The 14,164-nt window shown below is 61.1% G+C and overlaps 3 protein-coding genes across 18 annotated transcripts in view; 2 read left to right on the plus strand and 1 right to left on the minus strand.

Moving 5' to 3' along the window:
* Positions 1–11,664, minus strand: PRUNE1 (prune exopolyphosphatase 1). Of its 12 annotated transcripts, none has more exons than XM_085524746.1 (9): positions 11,547–11,664; positions 9,164–9,239; positions 2,088–2,192; positions 1,805–2,010; positions 1,415–1,599; positions 1,180–1,291; positions 1,002–1,096; positions 759–917; positions 1–655 (listed from the first exon to the last, which is right to left on the minus strand). In XM_085524746.1, exons 5-9 carry the CDS (start codon positions 1,415–1,417, stop codon positions 332–334), a joined length of 693 nt encoding a protein of 230 aa, XP_085380872.1. In that variant the 5' UTR covers positions 1,418–1,599; positions 1,805–2,010; positions 2,088–2,192; positions 9,164–9,239; positions 11,547–11,664; the 3' UTR covers positions 1–331. The 12 variants fall into 12 exon arrangements, 10 of the variants coding, with proteins under 10 accessions (XP_085380872.1, XP_085380867.1, XP_085380866.1 ...); XM_085524741.1 differs by having other exon boundaries at positions 1,180–1,338; XM_085524740.1 differs by having other exon boundaries at positions 1,180–1,338; positions 1,415–1,683.
* MINDY1 (MINDY lysine 48 deubiquitinase 1) lies at positions 2,682–10,314 on the plus strand. Of its 4 annotated transcripts, none has more exons than XM_085524736.1 (10): positions 2,682–2,783; positions 6,709–7,877; positions 8,107–8,164; positions 8,475–8,539; positions 8,638–8,796; positions 8,935–9,037; positions 9,114–9,256; positions 9,498–9,668; positions 9,755–9,895; positions 9,968–10,314. In XM_085524736.1, exons 2-10 carry the CDS (start codon positions 7,407–7,409, stop codon positions 10,046–10,048), a joined length of 1,392 nt encoding a protein of 463 aa, XP_085380862.1. In that variant the 5' UTR covers positions 2,682–2,783; positions 6,709–7,406; the 3' UTR covers positions 10,049–10,314. The 4 variants fall into 4 exon arrangements, with proteins under 4 accessions (XP_085380862.1, XP_085380861.1, XP_085380864.1 ...); XM_085524735.1 differs by lacking the exon at positions 2,682–2,783 and adding an exon at positions 3,335–3,732; XM_085524738.1 differs by lacking the exon at positions 2,682–2,783 and adding an exon at positions 3,335–3,732 and having other exon boundaries at positions 9,983–10,314.
* Positions 10,880–14,164, plus strand: part of CERS2 (ceramide synthase 2) — a 4,219-nt gene continuing 934 nt past the window's right edge. Inside the window, exons 1-10 of one of the 2 annotated variants that reach the window (XM_085524749.1) lie at positions 10,880–11,044; positions 11,484–11,657; positions 12,427–12,544; positions 12,641–12,759; positions 12,913–12,970; positions 13,072–13,122; positions 13,340–13,432; positions 13,540–13,668; positions 13,758–13,864; positions 13,946–14,099. In XM_085524749.1, coding sequence (XP_085380875.1) covers positions 11,485–11,657; positions 12,427–12,544; positions 12,641–12,759; positions 12,913–12,970; positions 13,072–13,122; positions 13,340–13,432; positions 13,540–13,668; positions 13,758–13,864; positions 13,946–14,099 — 1,002 coding nt within the window. In that variant the 5' untranslated portion in view covers positions 10,880–11,044; position 11,484. The remainder of the gene's footprint in view (positions 11,045–11,483; positions 11,658–12,426; positions 12,545–12,640; positions 12,760–12,912; positions 12,971–13,071; positions 13,123–13,339; positions 13,433–13,539; positions 13,669–13,757; positions 13,865–13,945; positions 14,100–14,164) is intronic. The other variant, XM_085524748.1, reaches the window with a different exon arrangement.

The following is a 14,164-nucleotide window of genomic DNA, read 5'->3' on the forward strand; positions in this document are numbered from 1 at the left end:
TGAGGGGGAAGAGGTAAATTTAATCCTGAATTGGTGGCTAACAATCTCCAGCCAGCTGTGTGCCCAGACCTGGCACTTCAGAGCCCCCCAACAGCCAGGAGGGGAAGAGTTCCTTAACCCCCCCCTCAGTGCCTTCATTAACTGTGTGCTGCCCCACTCCTTGCAGACCCCACAGCACCAACCCCAGTGGGAAGGGGGGGGGGAGGGGTGCTTTGGGAGCACTGGCAGTGAGGAGGGGGCTGCAGCAGCCAGCCAGGCTCAGACAGAGGAAGCTGCAGCTCCATGCTGGGGATGTGACCCCCACAGCACCCTGAGCACCACCAGGGACCCCTCACTTAGAGTCAGGGGGGTGCTGCTCTGTGGCCATGCGGCTGACCCGCTCCAGCACAGCCTGGGGGCAGACGGGGGGCACGGCTTGTGCCAGCGGGCTCTCTTCCACCAGGCTGTTCATGGGGGTGGGCGGAGGGGCCGCCTCCTCCTCCTGCCCTGCTGCAGTGCCCGGCCCTCCCCCCAGAGCAGCCCTGAGGATGGGCAGCACTTTCTTCCTGGAGGCCAGCGAGTTACCCTGTGCATAGGCACTAATGCAAGGCCAGGGGCTGGGCAGGGCCTGCAGCTGCAACGCTGGGGCTGTGGCCTCCTCCAGTGCACAGCACACCTGGAGGGGGCAAAGGGTAGTGTCTGCAGTGCAGCTCTGACACCCCCAGCCCTGAAGTGGGGGGACAGAGCACCTTGCTCTGTACACCCTTGTGCTGGCTCACCATGTTCCGCAGGGCCCCGTTCTGGCTGTACACCGCCAGCTGCCGCGTGGGCTCATAGCACTCATTAAAGGAAACCGTCATGGCCACCAGCACGGAGTAACCACGAGCCTGGCAGAACGTTTCCAGGTCCTGCAGCAAACCGGGACGGCGCAGGAAGAGCTGGAGGAGGAGGAGGAGGAGGACAGGCCTTGGAGTCACACATCACACTGTGCTGGGCCTCAGCCTCCCCTTGCTGAGCCTCACCTCTATGTCCATGTAGATGCCGCTGATGGCAAGGACTTGTTCATCCCCAGAGACTGTTTTGAGGTCCTTCCGCAGCATCTGCTCCGTTGTCAGCCCTGGGAAGGCAGAGGGGCTGAATGTGAGCACTGCCCCGCGTCCCAGCACCCTGCACAGCGCTGCTGAGCCCCCAAAGCCAGACCTGAGACATCAAACTTGGCTGCCTGCAGTGCTTTGTAGATGCTGTCGTGGGGCGGCAGCTCCGGGAAGCGCGACTCGAGCAGGGAGACGCAGAGCACATCGCGAGGGGTCACCTTGCCAGCAGCAGGGCTCAGGTTAATGCTGTCCAGCAGGATGGTGCCTGCAGGGACCGGGGCTGTCGGCACATGGGAGCAGAGCCCCACACCAGGGCAGCAAAGCCTAAGAGGCAGCCTCACCATGCAGCAGTGCAGCCGTGGTCCGGTCCAGCACGCCCGGGGGCCCCTGTGCGATCCGTTCCGTCACCAATGTGGCACAGGAACCCACCAGCTCCACCGTGAGCTGGCAGCTGGGCGCCCACTCCCGCTCCAGTGGCCGGTGATCCAGCACATCCACCACGGCTTCCTCCAGGGCTGCGTCGGTGCTGGCAGGTGAGATGAGGACAGTGAGAGCCCTGGCACAGCCCTGCCATGCACCACCGTCAGCACAGCCCCCTCTGCTCATCTGCCTTAAAAACACCCCAAGAAGGGCAAAGCTTTTATCCATCCTGGGCTGAAATCCGACCTCTTCGCTCACAACAGGGAGAAGGAAAGCGGTGCATCGCAGCCACATCCCATCATGGCGCTCACCTAGGCAGGACGTGGTGATCCACCAGAGTCAGGGAGAGCAGCCCAGCCCCGTGCAGCCCAAGCAGGTCGATCTCATCGCGGAAGATGAGCGAGGAGTCGGGGATGTTGTGCTCCCGCAGCAGGAACGTTGTCTCCGTGCGCAGGGCAAAGTCAGAGCGTGGGATGTTCAGCACTGGGATGAAGGCGGCTTTGGGTGGCACAGAGGTCTGTGGGGGGGGGGATCAGCACCCAGTGAGGCATCCCCTGAGCCCCCCATCACCCAGCAGCATACAGGCAGCCTCACCTTTGCTAGGAAATAAGCCAGGGCCAGGGCGGACACGGTGGAGTCCAGGTCACAGGCCTCGTTGCCCATCACCACATGCACCTCCTGATGCTGCTGGATGTGTTCCTGCCAAAGAGAGAGACGTCAGCCCCATTGGGACACATCTACCCCCTAAAAGCCCCCCTGAAGGACACAGCTCTGTGCAAACGGAGCCATTTGTGGCCTCAGCACCCCCACAAGCAGCTCCCAGCGACGGTCTCATCAAATGAGGAACACAAACAGGGCTGTTCTGTGTCTCAAAAGCCTCACGTTAACAGCACACGTGTGAGAAAGCCAAGCAGGTCACACAGCATTGCAGCAGGGGGAATTGGGACCCCCCCCCACGCAGGGATGTGGCACCCACGGGAGATGGAGGACCTGCTGTGGATCCTTATGAGCTGAACCTCAGACCAGAGTGATTTTTCTGGCTGTGATGAAAGGCAGACGGGACTTTCAATACCGACACTGTCATTGTGGGGCCAAAATGCCCCTTTCAGCCCAGGCAGCAGCAGGGACACCACTGTCCCCCCACAGATCCCAGCTCCCTCCCTTTGGCACTCGATGCTCTGCAGGCTTTTCTCCAGTGACAGACACTTCACAGCATAACCCAGATTCTCTTATTTATTCCACTGAAGAAGTAAACAGCCGTGGGCCAAGCCCAGAGCCTGCGCCATTCAGGTACTGCAGGTCCCCCCAACCAATAGTCCCAAAGGAGAGGACATGGGGGGGTCCCAGCCACCTGTGGGGTGCGGGAACGCCACAGTGTGGGTGCAGGGCACAGTGTCACCTCCAGCCATGGGGTGGGTGGGTGGGGGGGCACACGGGCTCTCCTGGAGAGGTAATGGGGGCTCATACTCCTCCAACCCCCCCGGTCCATGTGCTGCTCGTCTCCCTACACCCCCTTTCCTCCCCACACATCGCTGTGGGACGTTCCCATCCCGTCCCTCTTTCCCCACTCGCGGTATCGCCGCGGTGTTCCCGTGCCCCCCAACCCCTCACTTATCCCCTTCTACCCGCTGTCCTGTATCCCCCCCCTCCACGTCTCCCAACCCCGCAGCCGCCGGCTCCGCTCCCGGCCGTACCTGCAGGGCCGCCCTCCGCCCCTCCAAGAACCGCTCCATGACGGCGGCGACCACCGCCCGGCCCAGACCGAGACCGCCACCCCGCGCCACGGCCCGGTCCGGCCCTGAAGGCGGAGCGTGGGCTCCGCGCAGGCTGCCGGGAGAGGCGGGGCGGCCCCGGGGCGGGGGGACACCCGGAGCTCCTCAGGCCCGGTCCGGGGTCGCTTAGGCCCAGGCCCGAGGCGTAGGCCGCTCGCGTCGGCCCGGCCCGCAGGCGTAGGCCGGGCCCGTAGGCCGCAGGCGCTACTCGTAGGCCGCAGGCCGCTCCCTGCCGGCCTTCCCCCGCCCTAAGGTGAAGCGGCGGCTGGGGGAAGTCGGCTCGTGGCCGGGCTCCGCCATGCGGTTGTTTATTTGTCTCTTTCTCCTCCCCCCCGCCCTTCCTTCTCCGCCCTAAGTCCGCCCTCCCGGCGTAGGCCTGGCGGCATGCGGGCCGCGCCTCCGCGCTGAGGGGAAGGAGGGGGTAAAAAGGGGGAAAAAGGCCGAATAACGGCGGTGGCGGCAGCGAGGTGAGGGGAAAGGAGGACCGGGGGGACCGGGGGGGTGGTTGTAAAGCGGGCAGTGTCTGTTTGCTGGGTGGGGGCCGGGCAGGTGCCGGGGGGTTACATGACGAATGTAATATATCGGTGGAGCGATTAATAACAGCGGGATAATTAGAGCCGATGGGATGGTTCATGTTGGAGGGGAGCTGCGGGGGGGTCGTTCGGTCCTGACTTCTTCAGCACTAAACTCCGAACTCAGTGAATGTGGAGGTATCACCCCCCCACCTCCAAACCCCCCCCCCGCCCATAAAGGGAACGTTTTGCTGTTCGGGGCCCTGTGCTAAAGATCTGGATGCAGATTGTGCTGGTTGCACTGCTGGATTTTGGGGGAAAGGTGAGTGCTGTGCTTCCAACCTGCAGCCATCTCCTGTGGGAGGCGTCGTGAGGCTCCTCGCCTCCTGTTGTCCACGCTTGGAGATCCCGTCCTCCATGCAGGCTGTGCCTGTGGTGGGCAGGAAGCATGGCATGGAGCAGAGCTGCTGGATGTGCCCCTTCCCCACTCTGGGGCAGCAGCTGGTAAATGTCGGGTGCTGCTCCGTGCAGGAAATCCTAAAGGATTTAGAAATCCTGAAGGATTTCCTGCTTGAAAGCTGGCCCAACCAGTGGGTCCGGTCTGGAGCTTCCTGCTGGCACCTGTTTGCAGCAGCCTTCCCCCTGCAGAGCTGCTTTGGAAGCAATGGAACCACGGCTGGGTGAGGCGGCGTGCAGCACTGCAGGCGTTCAGACCTGTTTGTCCTGCTGCTGCCATGGGATGCTGCCCTCAGCTTCCTGCAGCTCATTCCCAGCCAGGTCTGCATTGTGGGGTCACTGGCGGGGGGTGTCCGGGTATTGCATTTCCCAGCAGGGGTATATTCCTCTGCAGCACACATTTACTCTTTCCTCACCTCCCCGCTGTGCACTGCAGGATGCTCTGATGGTGTTTGTGTGCACAAAGGTGTGGGGCAGCAGCACAGGGATGACTTCATGGCCTCCATCCAGCAGAGCACTTCAGCACATGCTTCTCTTTGAGCACTGCACTCCTCTGAGACCACTCTGCTGCTGTTTGGGGTGTGTTTAAGTGCTTCCCTGGATCCAGGCCTGAATTCCTCTTTGGGATGAGCACATTAACAGGGCTGGTTGTCTGCTTCCTACCTCTGAAACACCATAGCAGAACGCTGGGCTGCAGTTCCTATCCCAGCAGTGGGAAGTGCAGCTCTGGGCTTTAAACCTGCGCAGCTCTGGGCTTTAAACCTGCGCAGCTCTGGGCTTTAAACCTGCGCAGCTCTGAGCTTTAAACCTGCGCAGCTCTGAGCTTTAAACCTGCGCAGCTCTGAGCTTTAAACCTGCGCAGCTCTGAGCTTTAAACCTGCGCAGCTCTGAGCTTTAAACCTGCGCAGCTCTGAGCTTTAAACCTGCGCAGCTCTGAGCTTTAAACCTGTGCAGCTCTGAGCTTTAAACCTGTGCAGCTCTGAGCTTCAACCTGTGCAGCTCTGAGCTTTAAACCTGTGCAGCTCTGAGCTTTAACCTGTCAGCTCTGAGCTTTAAACCTGTGCAGCTCTGAGCTCTCAGCTTGCTTTTGGGCACTGTGAAGCTGCACTCCTTGGGCTCAGGTCCCCCTCCCTTGTAGGGGGGCAAAGGGGATGGTCTTGTTATAAAGCTGCCAGGTCTCGATGTGTTTATTGCCATAACACCCAAAGAAGGGCAGGATCTGACCGCACTGCTTCAGTCCAAACACAACCAAGCCACCCTCTTCCCTCAGAACTGCCTGTATCCAGGGCTGCAGCTGGTTTGATTTAAAGCTGCCAGGACCTTCTGAACCTGCAGAGCCCTTCAGCCCGAGGATGGCTTTGTGGGGATGGCCCCTTTGTGGTGTGGGCCACTGCTGGGGGGGAAGGGCTGCTGTCAGGGCTGTGTAGTGCCAGGAGGGTGAGCTGGGGACGCGCTGACGTGGGATGATGACTCAGAGCCACGCTGAGGGCAGGGCTGTGGGCTGCAGCGTCCTGCTGCCCGCTCACCCCGTTTTGGAAGTGAATTGTGTTGAGCGTCTCCAGCTGCGACTGCAGGGATGTGGTGAGGAGCTGCTGCTCAGCAGCCCCTCGGAAAGGAACAACTCCCTTTGGCAGCAGGACTTGTGGCTGTCAGAGCTCACAGCGCAACCTTTGGGCTTCTGTGGAGTTTGGAGGATTCTGCCTCATCTTTGGATGTGTTTTCACATTAGGATCCCCAGTGGCAGTGGGTGGGGAGGCACAGAGCGGTGCAGACCTCTCCAAAACTCCCCCTGCTTCTTTCCTTGGATGTTTCCCATTCAGCTCCACCTGGAGTGGGAGCAGATGTGCACAGACACTGCATTGAGGGGGTCCCTGACCCCACTGCTGCTGCAGAGAGGGGTGCAGCAGGGCTGTGAGGGAGCCCTGAGCACTTCCACATTGCTCTGCACCCCATGGAGCACACTGCACCCCATGGAGCACACTGCAGGGATGCTCAGCCTTTCCTCTTCACTGTTCATTTGCTTTCTCTGTGCTCCAGCAGCACAGCCTGCACCTTCCCTGCATGGGGCAGGCAACGCCTGTTTGCTCTGCATTCATCCACTGCAGCCCTTCCTGTGCCCCTCCGAGTTGGAAACAACAGCACTGCCAAAGAGCCCAACTCAGCGCCGGGTGAGGGAGGGGGAAGGAGGAGGATTAAGGTGTAATGGGATCTGCTGGTGACTCAGCCGAGGTGTGTGTCTCAGCAGAGCCCTTCCAGCCCTGTGGGGAGAGGCAGCAGTGGGGAAAATGGGGATGGATGAGGAGGAAATGGGGATGGATGGGGGTAGGGGGCAGCCAGAGCTCTGAGTGGAACCACATTGAGACCCATTGCAGCTTGGAGCTCTGAGTCTGGGTAATGCTGCCCCTCTGGGCTCAGCGGAGCTGCGCTGTTGGTGATGCTGCTTGATCCAACTTGTTTCCTTTTTGGTCCATGCAGGGCAGGCCGTGGGAGGAACAGCAGCATGGGCAGAGCTGCAGGTGGACGGATCTGAACTGCGCCAGCACCACGACAGAGTGGCTCTGTTCTGTTTGTGTAACTCCAGGCTTTGGCTGTGGTGATCATCCAACGAGGACAGCAGCAAGGACACCTTTGTCCAACCGACCATCGTTCCGTGGCTCTGGGGCTGGACTGGCAGCAGAATAAGGGCACGAGTGGAACATTTTAGCCCTCAGCTCAGCTCTGGTGGCTCTCACACCCCTCACTCATTGCTGGTGGTGAGCACAAGGAGCACCCCCAGCTGTGCTGGCCTCCTTGGAGCTGCCATCAGCTGGAATGTGGATGCACACACAGAGGCAGAGCTGAGAGAGCACTGCCTGTCATCCACAGTGAGCAGCGGGGCAGGAGGTGGCTGTGGGGCCATCCCAGTGCCCAGCAGTGCCCTCCGAGCATCCCTTGGAACTTTTGGATCTGCTGTGCAGGTTGGCATCTCAGCTGGTTGCTCCTTGGGATTGTTTCAGTTGTTTGGAAGTGACAGGCAGTGCCTGCTGAAGGAGTTGGGCTTCTATATGTGTTTTCTTGTGGAGTATCTGAACTTGGCATCTTAAGGTTGGGACCGCAGCAGGACAGAACTGTGTGCTGTGTTGGGGAGCCTCAGGACCACACAGCACTGCTGACGGATGCTCTGAGCTGCCAGGATGGAGCTGCAGTCTGAGCTGGGGGCGATGCTCAGCACCACGGGGGGTGATTCCCAATGCCCAGAGAGCAGCCCTGAGCCCTGCCAGCCACCACGGGACACGGGGAGATCCAAAGAAGGGGGGGATGCTCCATCTGCCAGTGGGCAGAGCCTGGTGCTGCAACCAGCAGTGGAGGAGGAGGTGCCCCACCCCAGCACCGCAGAGGATCCTGCTGAGCACCAGGAGAGCAGAAGCCCAGGTGCCCATGAGGAGCTGCCCACCCCCAGTGAGAGCAATGCATCCCCGGGGGGGGCTTCACAGCCGGCAGCTGAGCCCCAAAGCACCCACTCCCCATCCCGTGAACCTGAGCCTGATTTCTACTGCGTGAAGTGGATCACGTGGAAGGGAGAGCGGACACCCATCATCACCCAGAGTGAGAACGGGCCCTGCCCGCTGCTGGCCATCATGAACATCCTCTTCTTGCAGTGGAAGGTGAGCAGCAGGGGAAGACATGGGGGGGAACGTCAATCCCATTTGCTCCATGGAACCCTAATAGGAGCATTCAGGGGGGCAGCTGGGGGCTGTGAGATAACATGGCGAGAAGGAAAAGGAGAGTGAAGGGATCTCAGCCTGCTGCCTCATCTGGCATGGTCTGTGCTTTCGAGCTGGGGAGCTTAACAGTGTTGGGGGGCTCGTCCCCCCCCATCCAATGTGCCTCCAGGTGAAGCTGCCCCCACAGAAGGAGGTGGTGACGTCGGATGAGCTGATGGCCCATCTGGGTGAGTGGGACTGGTGGGGGGAGCAGTGCTGGCACTGTGGGCTCCTGGGCTGAGTTTGAAGCAGTGGTTCCCATCTGCCACCCATTGCTCCATCCATGGGGTCTGTGCCCCCACCACGTTCCCTGTGCACAGCTTCTGAGATATTCCCTCTGGGTGCAAAGCAGGAGGGGGATGTGGGGCCCAGCGCATTTCTTTTGCAGGGGAATGGGGGTTGGTTGGGAAGGGCAGGAACAGACAGGGGAGGCTGAGCTGTGCTGGGCTCCATGCACCACTGGGAGCCCCATAGTGACCATTCTGCACTGCACCCAAGGGGACTGCATCCTGTCCATCAAACCCCAGGAGAAGTCAGAGGGGCTGCAGCTGAACTTCCAGCAGGTGAGTGCTGAGGTCAGGCTGGGGGGTGGGGGGTCACAATGCTGGGCAGTGGGCACATCATCCTGAGCACAACCTGGTGCTGCTCTCCCCCGCCACAGAACGTCAATGACACCATGATGGTGCTGCCCAAGCTCTCGACGGGTCTGGATGTGAACGTTCGCTTTACGGGCGTTTCTGACTTTGAGTACACCCCGGAGTGCATCGTCTTCGACCTCCTCAATGTCCCCCTGTACCACGGCTGGCTGGTGGACCCACAGGTGGGTGCTGGGGGAGGAGGGGGGGTGTTCTCTATTTGGGGGTCCTGAGGGATGTCGCAGTTGTGCTGAGCTCATTGGGTTGGGGTGTGAATTCTCCCATGCTTATTATTTCCTATGCATCCCCCCCCCCCATTGCAGAGCCCCGAAGTGGTGCGAGCTGTTGGCAAACTGAGCTACAACCAGTTGGTGGAGAAGATCATCACCTGCAAACACTCGGGTGACCCCAACCTGGTGACCGAAGGTGGGTGCTGTGCTGGGGGGGCTCAGGGCTGCCCCGGCCCCGCTCTCATATCACCCCCTCCACCCCAAACCCCCAGGGCTGATTGCTGAGCAGTTCTTGGAATCCACGGCCTCCCAGCTGACTTACCACGGGCTGTGTGAGCTGACGGCAGCTGTGAAGGAGGAGGAGCTGAGCGTCTTCTTCCGCAACAACCACTTCAGCACTATGATAAAGCACAAGGTACGACCGTGACCCAGAGCTGATCCATGGCATGGGCACATCTGGACACAGATGGAGGAGCGTTGGGGAGGATAGAGCTGAAAGAGGAGAGGTTGGGGGGAATTCCTCGCTCCAAAGGCTTTGGGGCAGTGTGGGTGCCCCTATGGATGGGGCTGGGGCAGCCAGCTTGCAGCAGGGGCTGTGAGTCCCCCCCCCCCCCCCCCCACAGTTCTGAGTCTCTCTTCCCATTCCCTGTCCCCAGGGCCACCTGTACTTGCTGGTGACGGACCAGGGCTTCCTGCAGGAGGAATGTGTGGTGTGGGAGAGCCTTCACAACGTGGATGGGGACAGCTGCTTCTGCGACACCCAGTTCCACCTCAGCCACGTGCTGGGCAAAGAGGCGGCTGCGCCGGAGCAGAGTCAGCTGGACCAGGTGAGGGGCTGAGCTGTGGCAACACCAGGGAATGGGAGACCCCCAGCACCGTGCCCACCCCTCTCTGTGCTTCCCTCCATGCCCAGGACTACATGATGGCGCTATCCCTGCAGCAGCAGCAGGGCCAGGGTCCTTCAGCACTCAGTGACCTGGAACTGGCACGGCAGCTGCAGCAGGAGGAATATCAACAACAGCAGCAGCAGCGGCCACCCCCAGCTCCCCCACAGGTATTGGGGTCTCTTCCTTGTGCCCCTCTGCTCCGTCCACCCCCCATCTCCATCCCCACTGTCTCTCTATAGGGCCGAGCACAGCAGGGCGGCCGCCCAACACCGGAGCGGAGACAGAGGCACAAACAGAACTTGGACTGCACCCTCCTGTAGCCCCCCAGGACCCCCCCAACCCACAGGGATCCTCTGCAGATCTTGGGGACGATGTGGGGGTTGGGGAGGGCCCTTCTTGCACAGTGCTGGGACCGTCCCTGTATTTCAAGTGGCCTTAATATGGGGGTGAGGAACCCGTGGGAGCAGGGTTCCCCCCCCTCTGCCCTGCTATGGACCCTCAGGGATGGTGGGGCTGCTGTGGGGGGGCAGATGTGTGCCCTCTCCCACAGCATTGCCTTAGCCAATAAAGGACTTTACCCATTGCAGTCGGTGCTGTTGGGTGGTGTGGTTGGCTATGGGGGTTGGATGGAGGGATGGGGTTGGCCATGAGGGCTGTGTTGGGGTCGGGGGGGGCACAGGAGTGGCTGGGAGGGGGGATAGGTACTCTGTAGGGACAGAAGAGGGAGTGGGGGGGCATGGGGGGATGCAGGGGTGGCTATAGGAGCTGTATAGGGGCTGAGTAGAGGGGTTGGGGGGGCAGAGGGTGGCAGGGGAAGGAGTGCGGTGTGTATAGAGGGGGTGCGGGGGGGGGCATAGGGGCTGAGAGGGGGGGCTATAGGGACGTGGGGGTCACGGGGAGGGTATAGGAGCTGCATGGGGTGGGCGGTCCATGGGGTGCCTATGGCGGCAGTGCTGGGGGGGGTGGGGGCTCGCGGGGAAGGCAAGGGGTTGTGCCCCCCCTCTACCCCGGAGCCACGTGTGACCCCCCCCCCCCCCGCCCCCTTATCCCGTTAAGCCCCGCCCCCTCCCTCCGACATGACCACGCCCACTCCACACAAAGCCCCGCCCCCTCCCGCCCCGGGCCCGCCCGGCGGCGTTGGCGGTGACGTCACTGCCGCCCTGAGCGGGGGGGGGGCGGCGGCGGCGCGGAGGGCGACGGAGTGAGTTGGGACCCGGGGGGGGGTATCCATTAAAGGGGGGGTGGGTAACGGAACGACATCGTCTTCCGGCCGCCATCTTTGCAGCCCCCCCCTCCCTAAAGGGCTCGGAGCTCCGGTAGGCCGCGATAGGCTCATAACGGCGAACGGGAACCACACGGGGTGGGGTGGGGGGGACGGTTCGGTTCGCTGCTCGCCCCCGTTGTGCCCTATGGGGATCCCTCGGTGCCCTATAGGGATGTGATATGGGGCTATGGAGGGGGTACGGGTGTCGCTGCGGTCCGTTGTGCCCTGTAGGGATCCCATAGGGCCGGGTGCGGTTAATGATCACACCGAGCGCGGATCAAAGTCCCTCCGGGCCCGTTGACCCCAAAGCCGGGCAGCACTGAGGCCCTAGACGGGCATTACGACCCTTTGCGGCCCGTAAAGAGCCCGGACGGGCCCCTTATGGGCCGCAAAGGGTCGTAATGCCCGTCGAGAGCCGCCATTCCGGTCTCCGTTTCTCCTTTACGGCCCCTTTAATTCGGTGCCCCCCCCTCACCCCGTTCCCATTCCAGGATGTTCCGGACTCTGCACAGTTATTTCTGGTGGGAGCGGCTTTGGCTGCCGGCAAATCTCACCTGGGCTGATTTAGAAGATCGAGATGGACGGGTTTATGCCAAAGCCTCCGACCTTTATATCACCATCCCCATGGCTTTCCTCTTCCTCATCGTACGGAACCTATTCGAGACGTGAGTCAACGGCCGTGCTCCGCCCCCCCATCCCAAACCCACCCCCCATATCCTAAACCCACCCCCCCCATCCTAAACCCATCCCAAATCCATCCCCTGCATCCTAAACCCATCTCCCCCCCATCTCAAACCCACTCCCCCCATCCCAAACCCGTCCCCCCGCATCCTAAATCCATCCCAAACCTACCCCCCAATCCTAATCCCATCCTAAACACATCCCCTTTTATCTCAAACCCATCCCCCCCAGCCCAAACCCATCCCCCCATCCTAAACCCATCCTAAACTCACCCCCCCAATCCTAATCCCATCCTAAACCCATTCCCCCCCTTTAGGCTCAGCCCCATCCCCATGCTGGGTGCTGGCAGCCATAGTGGTGCATGTTTGGGCTGCACTGGGGGCTCTGTTTGGTGGTCCCACATTGAAGGGGGGGTCTGTGCCCATCCCCAGCACTATGGGGGGGTTCTTTATGTCCCCATACAGCTGCTGCTTTGTGTATCTGAGCTGCTGTTTGTTGGGTGTACAAACAATGGGGGGGGGGGGGGGCCTCAGCCCCACACAGGGAACAAAACAGGCTTTGTTTGTAATGGGGGAACGAGGAGCTGCTCTGCATCACTACGCAGGGCTGGCACTCAACGTGGGGTGATGGGCAGCCCCATAGAGCACCATAGAGCCTACCACCACGCTGGGAGACTGGGGGGGGATCAGAGGGATGTGGGGCCCTTTGTGGGGGCTTCATCTTGGGGTCCTGAAGTTGGGGCTCCATCTGTAGGTACGTGGCCACCCCCCTGGCCGGGCTGCTGGGTGTGAAGGAGCGTGTCAGGCTGAGAGCTGCCCCTAATGCTGTGCTGGAGAAGTTCTACGCCTCCACCTCCAGGCAGCCCAAACAGGTGAGGGGGGACCCCAAAGGGGTGAGAGGAGGAGGGGGGTTGTGGGGGGGGGTGTCACTATGATGCTGACACCCCCCATGTTCCTCCCCCCTCCAGGCTGACGTGGAGCTGCTGTCCAGGAGGAGCGGCTGCTCCGTGCGCCAGGTGGAACGTTGGTTCCGGCGTCGCCGCAATCAGGACCGTCCCAGTCTGCTCAAGAAGTTCAGGGAGGCCAGGTGAGCTGGGGTCCCATCCCCACACATTATGGGGGGTCCAGCCCTCCCCCATGGGAGGGTGTTAATGTAGGGGTTGGGGTGAAGGCATTGGGTCCATCCTCATCCCCCCCCCTCTCCGCTGCGCCCTGAGCACGGTCTGCTTCCTTTTTCCAGTTGGAGATTCACGTTTTACCTTCTTGCTTTCATTGCTGGCATGGCTGTCATAGTGGATGTGAGTAGTGCCCCCCATTCCCCCCCTTGCTGTGCTTGGTGTCCCCCCACCCCCCATCCATTAATGCCTCTGTCTCCCCCCCCCCGGCCCCCCCCGCATAGAAGCCGTGGTTCTACGACCTCCGGGAGGTGTGGAAGGGGTACCCCATCCAGGTGAGCCCCCCCCCTGCCCCACTCCCACCCCTATGGGGCTGCCCCACATTGGATCCCCCCACACTCCTCAGGGGGGTCCCTTCATCCCCACAGGGTGAGGATCAAACCCTGGGTGCTGCACACACCGAGTTTGGCTGATGCCTTTTGGGTTGGGGGGGGTGGATGATGGGATGATGGGATCCCTCAGACCCCCCACCAATATATCCCTGCCTTTCAGAGCATCCTGCCCTCCCAGTACTGGTACTACATGATCGAACTCTCCTTCTATTGGTCGCTGCTCTTCAGCATTGCTTCTGATGTCAAGCGCAAGGTGGGACCCCCTCACCTCCACCCATTTAACCCCCTTTTGGGTCACTTTGGGATGGGATAGGGAAGGAGGTGGGATGAGACGTGACCTCCCCCCCCTCTATTGCATAGGACTTCAAGGAGCAGATCATCCACCACGTGGCCACCATCATCCTCATCAGCTTCTCCTGGTTTGCCAACTACGTCCGTGCAGGGACGCTCATCATGGCGCTGCACGACTCCTCTGATTACCTGCTGGAGGTACCAACCCCCCCCCCTTCATCCTCACTGCCCCCCACCCACCTGTGGGGCAGCTCCAACCACCGCTCACCCTATAAACCCCCCTTTAGTCAGCCAAGATGTTCAATTATGCCAACTGGAGGAACACCTGCAACAACATCTTTATCGTCTTCGCCGCCGTCTTCATTGTCACCCGTCTGGTCATTCTGCCCTTCTGGTGAGAGCTGGGGGGCTGAGCATGAGGGGGGGCACCCTATATGTGTGTGTATGGGGGTCTATAACGGAGCCCCCCCCATAGGATCATGCACTGCACTGTGGTTTACCCTCTGGAGCTCTACCCGGCCTTCTTTGGTTATTACTTCTTCAACGTCATGATGGGAGTGCTGCAGCTGCTGCACATCTTCTGGGCTTTCCTCATCATCCGCATGGCACACAAGTTCATAACTGGAAAGGTAAAAGGGCGGGGGGGGGGGGGGGGTCACACTGCCCCCTAACTGGGAAGGTAAGTGGGGGGGTG

This window comes from Coturnix japonica, chromosome 27 (genome assembly GCF_054131305.1).
Source record: "Coturnix japonica strain WE chromosome 27, WE-NBRP24, whole genome shotgun sequence".
In the NCBI taxonomy this organism is placed as follows: Eukaryota; Metazoa; Chordata; class Aves; order Galliformes; family Phasianidae; genus Coturnix; species Coturnix japonica.

Excerpts from the sequence above, each read along its gene's own strand:
- PRUNE1 (XM_085524739.1), bottom strand. The coding sequence starts at position 3,226 with ATGGAGCGGTTCTTGGAGGGGCGGAGGGCGGCCCTGCAG. Across the intron at positions 1,339-1,414 it reads CACGGCTGCACTGCTGCATG|GCACCATCCTGCTGGACAGC; the intron begins GTGAGGCTGCCT and ends CGGTCCCTGCAG. Across the intron at positions 656-758 it reads ACGGGGCCCTGCGGAACATG|GTGTGCTGTGCACTGGAGGA; the intron begins GTGAGCCAGCAC and ends TGCCCCCTCCAG.
- MINDY1 (XM_085524736.1), top strand. The coding sequence starts at position 7,407 with ATGGAGCTGCAGTCTGAGCTGGGGGCGATGCTCAGCACCACGGGGGGT. Across the intron at positions 8,797-8,934 it reads GCTGGCTGGTGGACCCACAG|AGCCCCGAAGTGGTGCGAGC; the intron begins GTGGGTGCTGGG and ends CCCCCATTGCAG. Across the intron at positions 9,669-9,754 it reads AGCAGAGTCAGCTGGACCAG|GACTACATGATGGCGCTATC; the intron begins GTGAGGGGCTGA and ends CTCCATGCCCAG.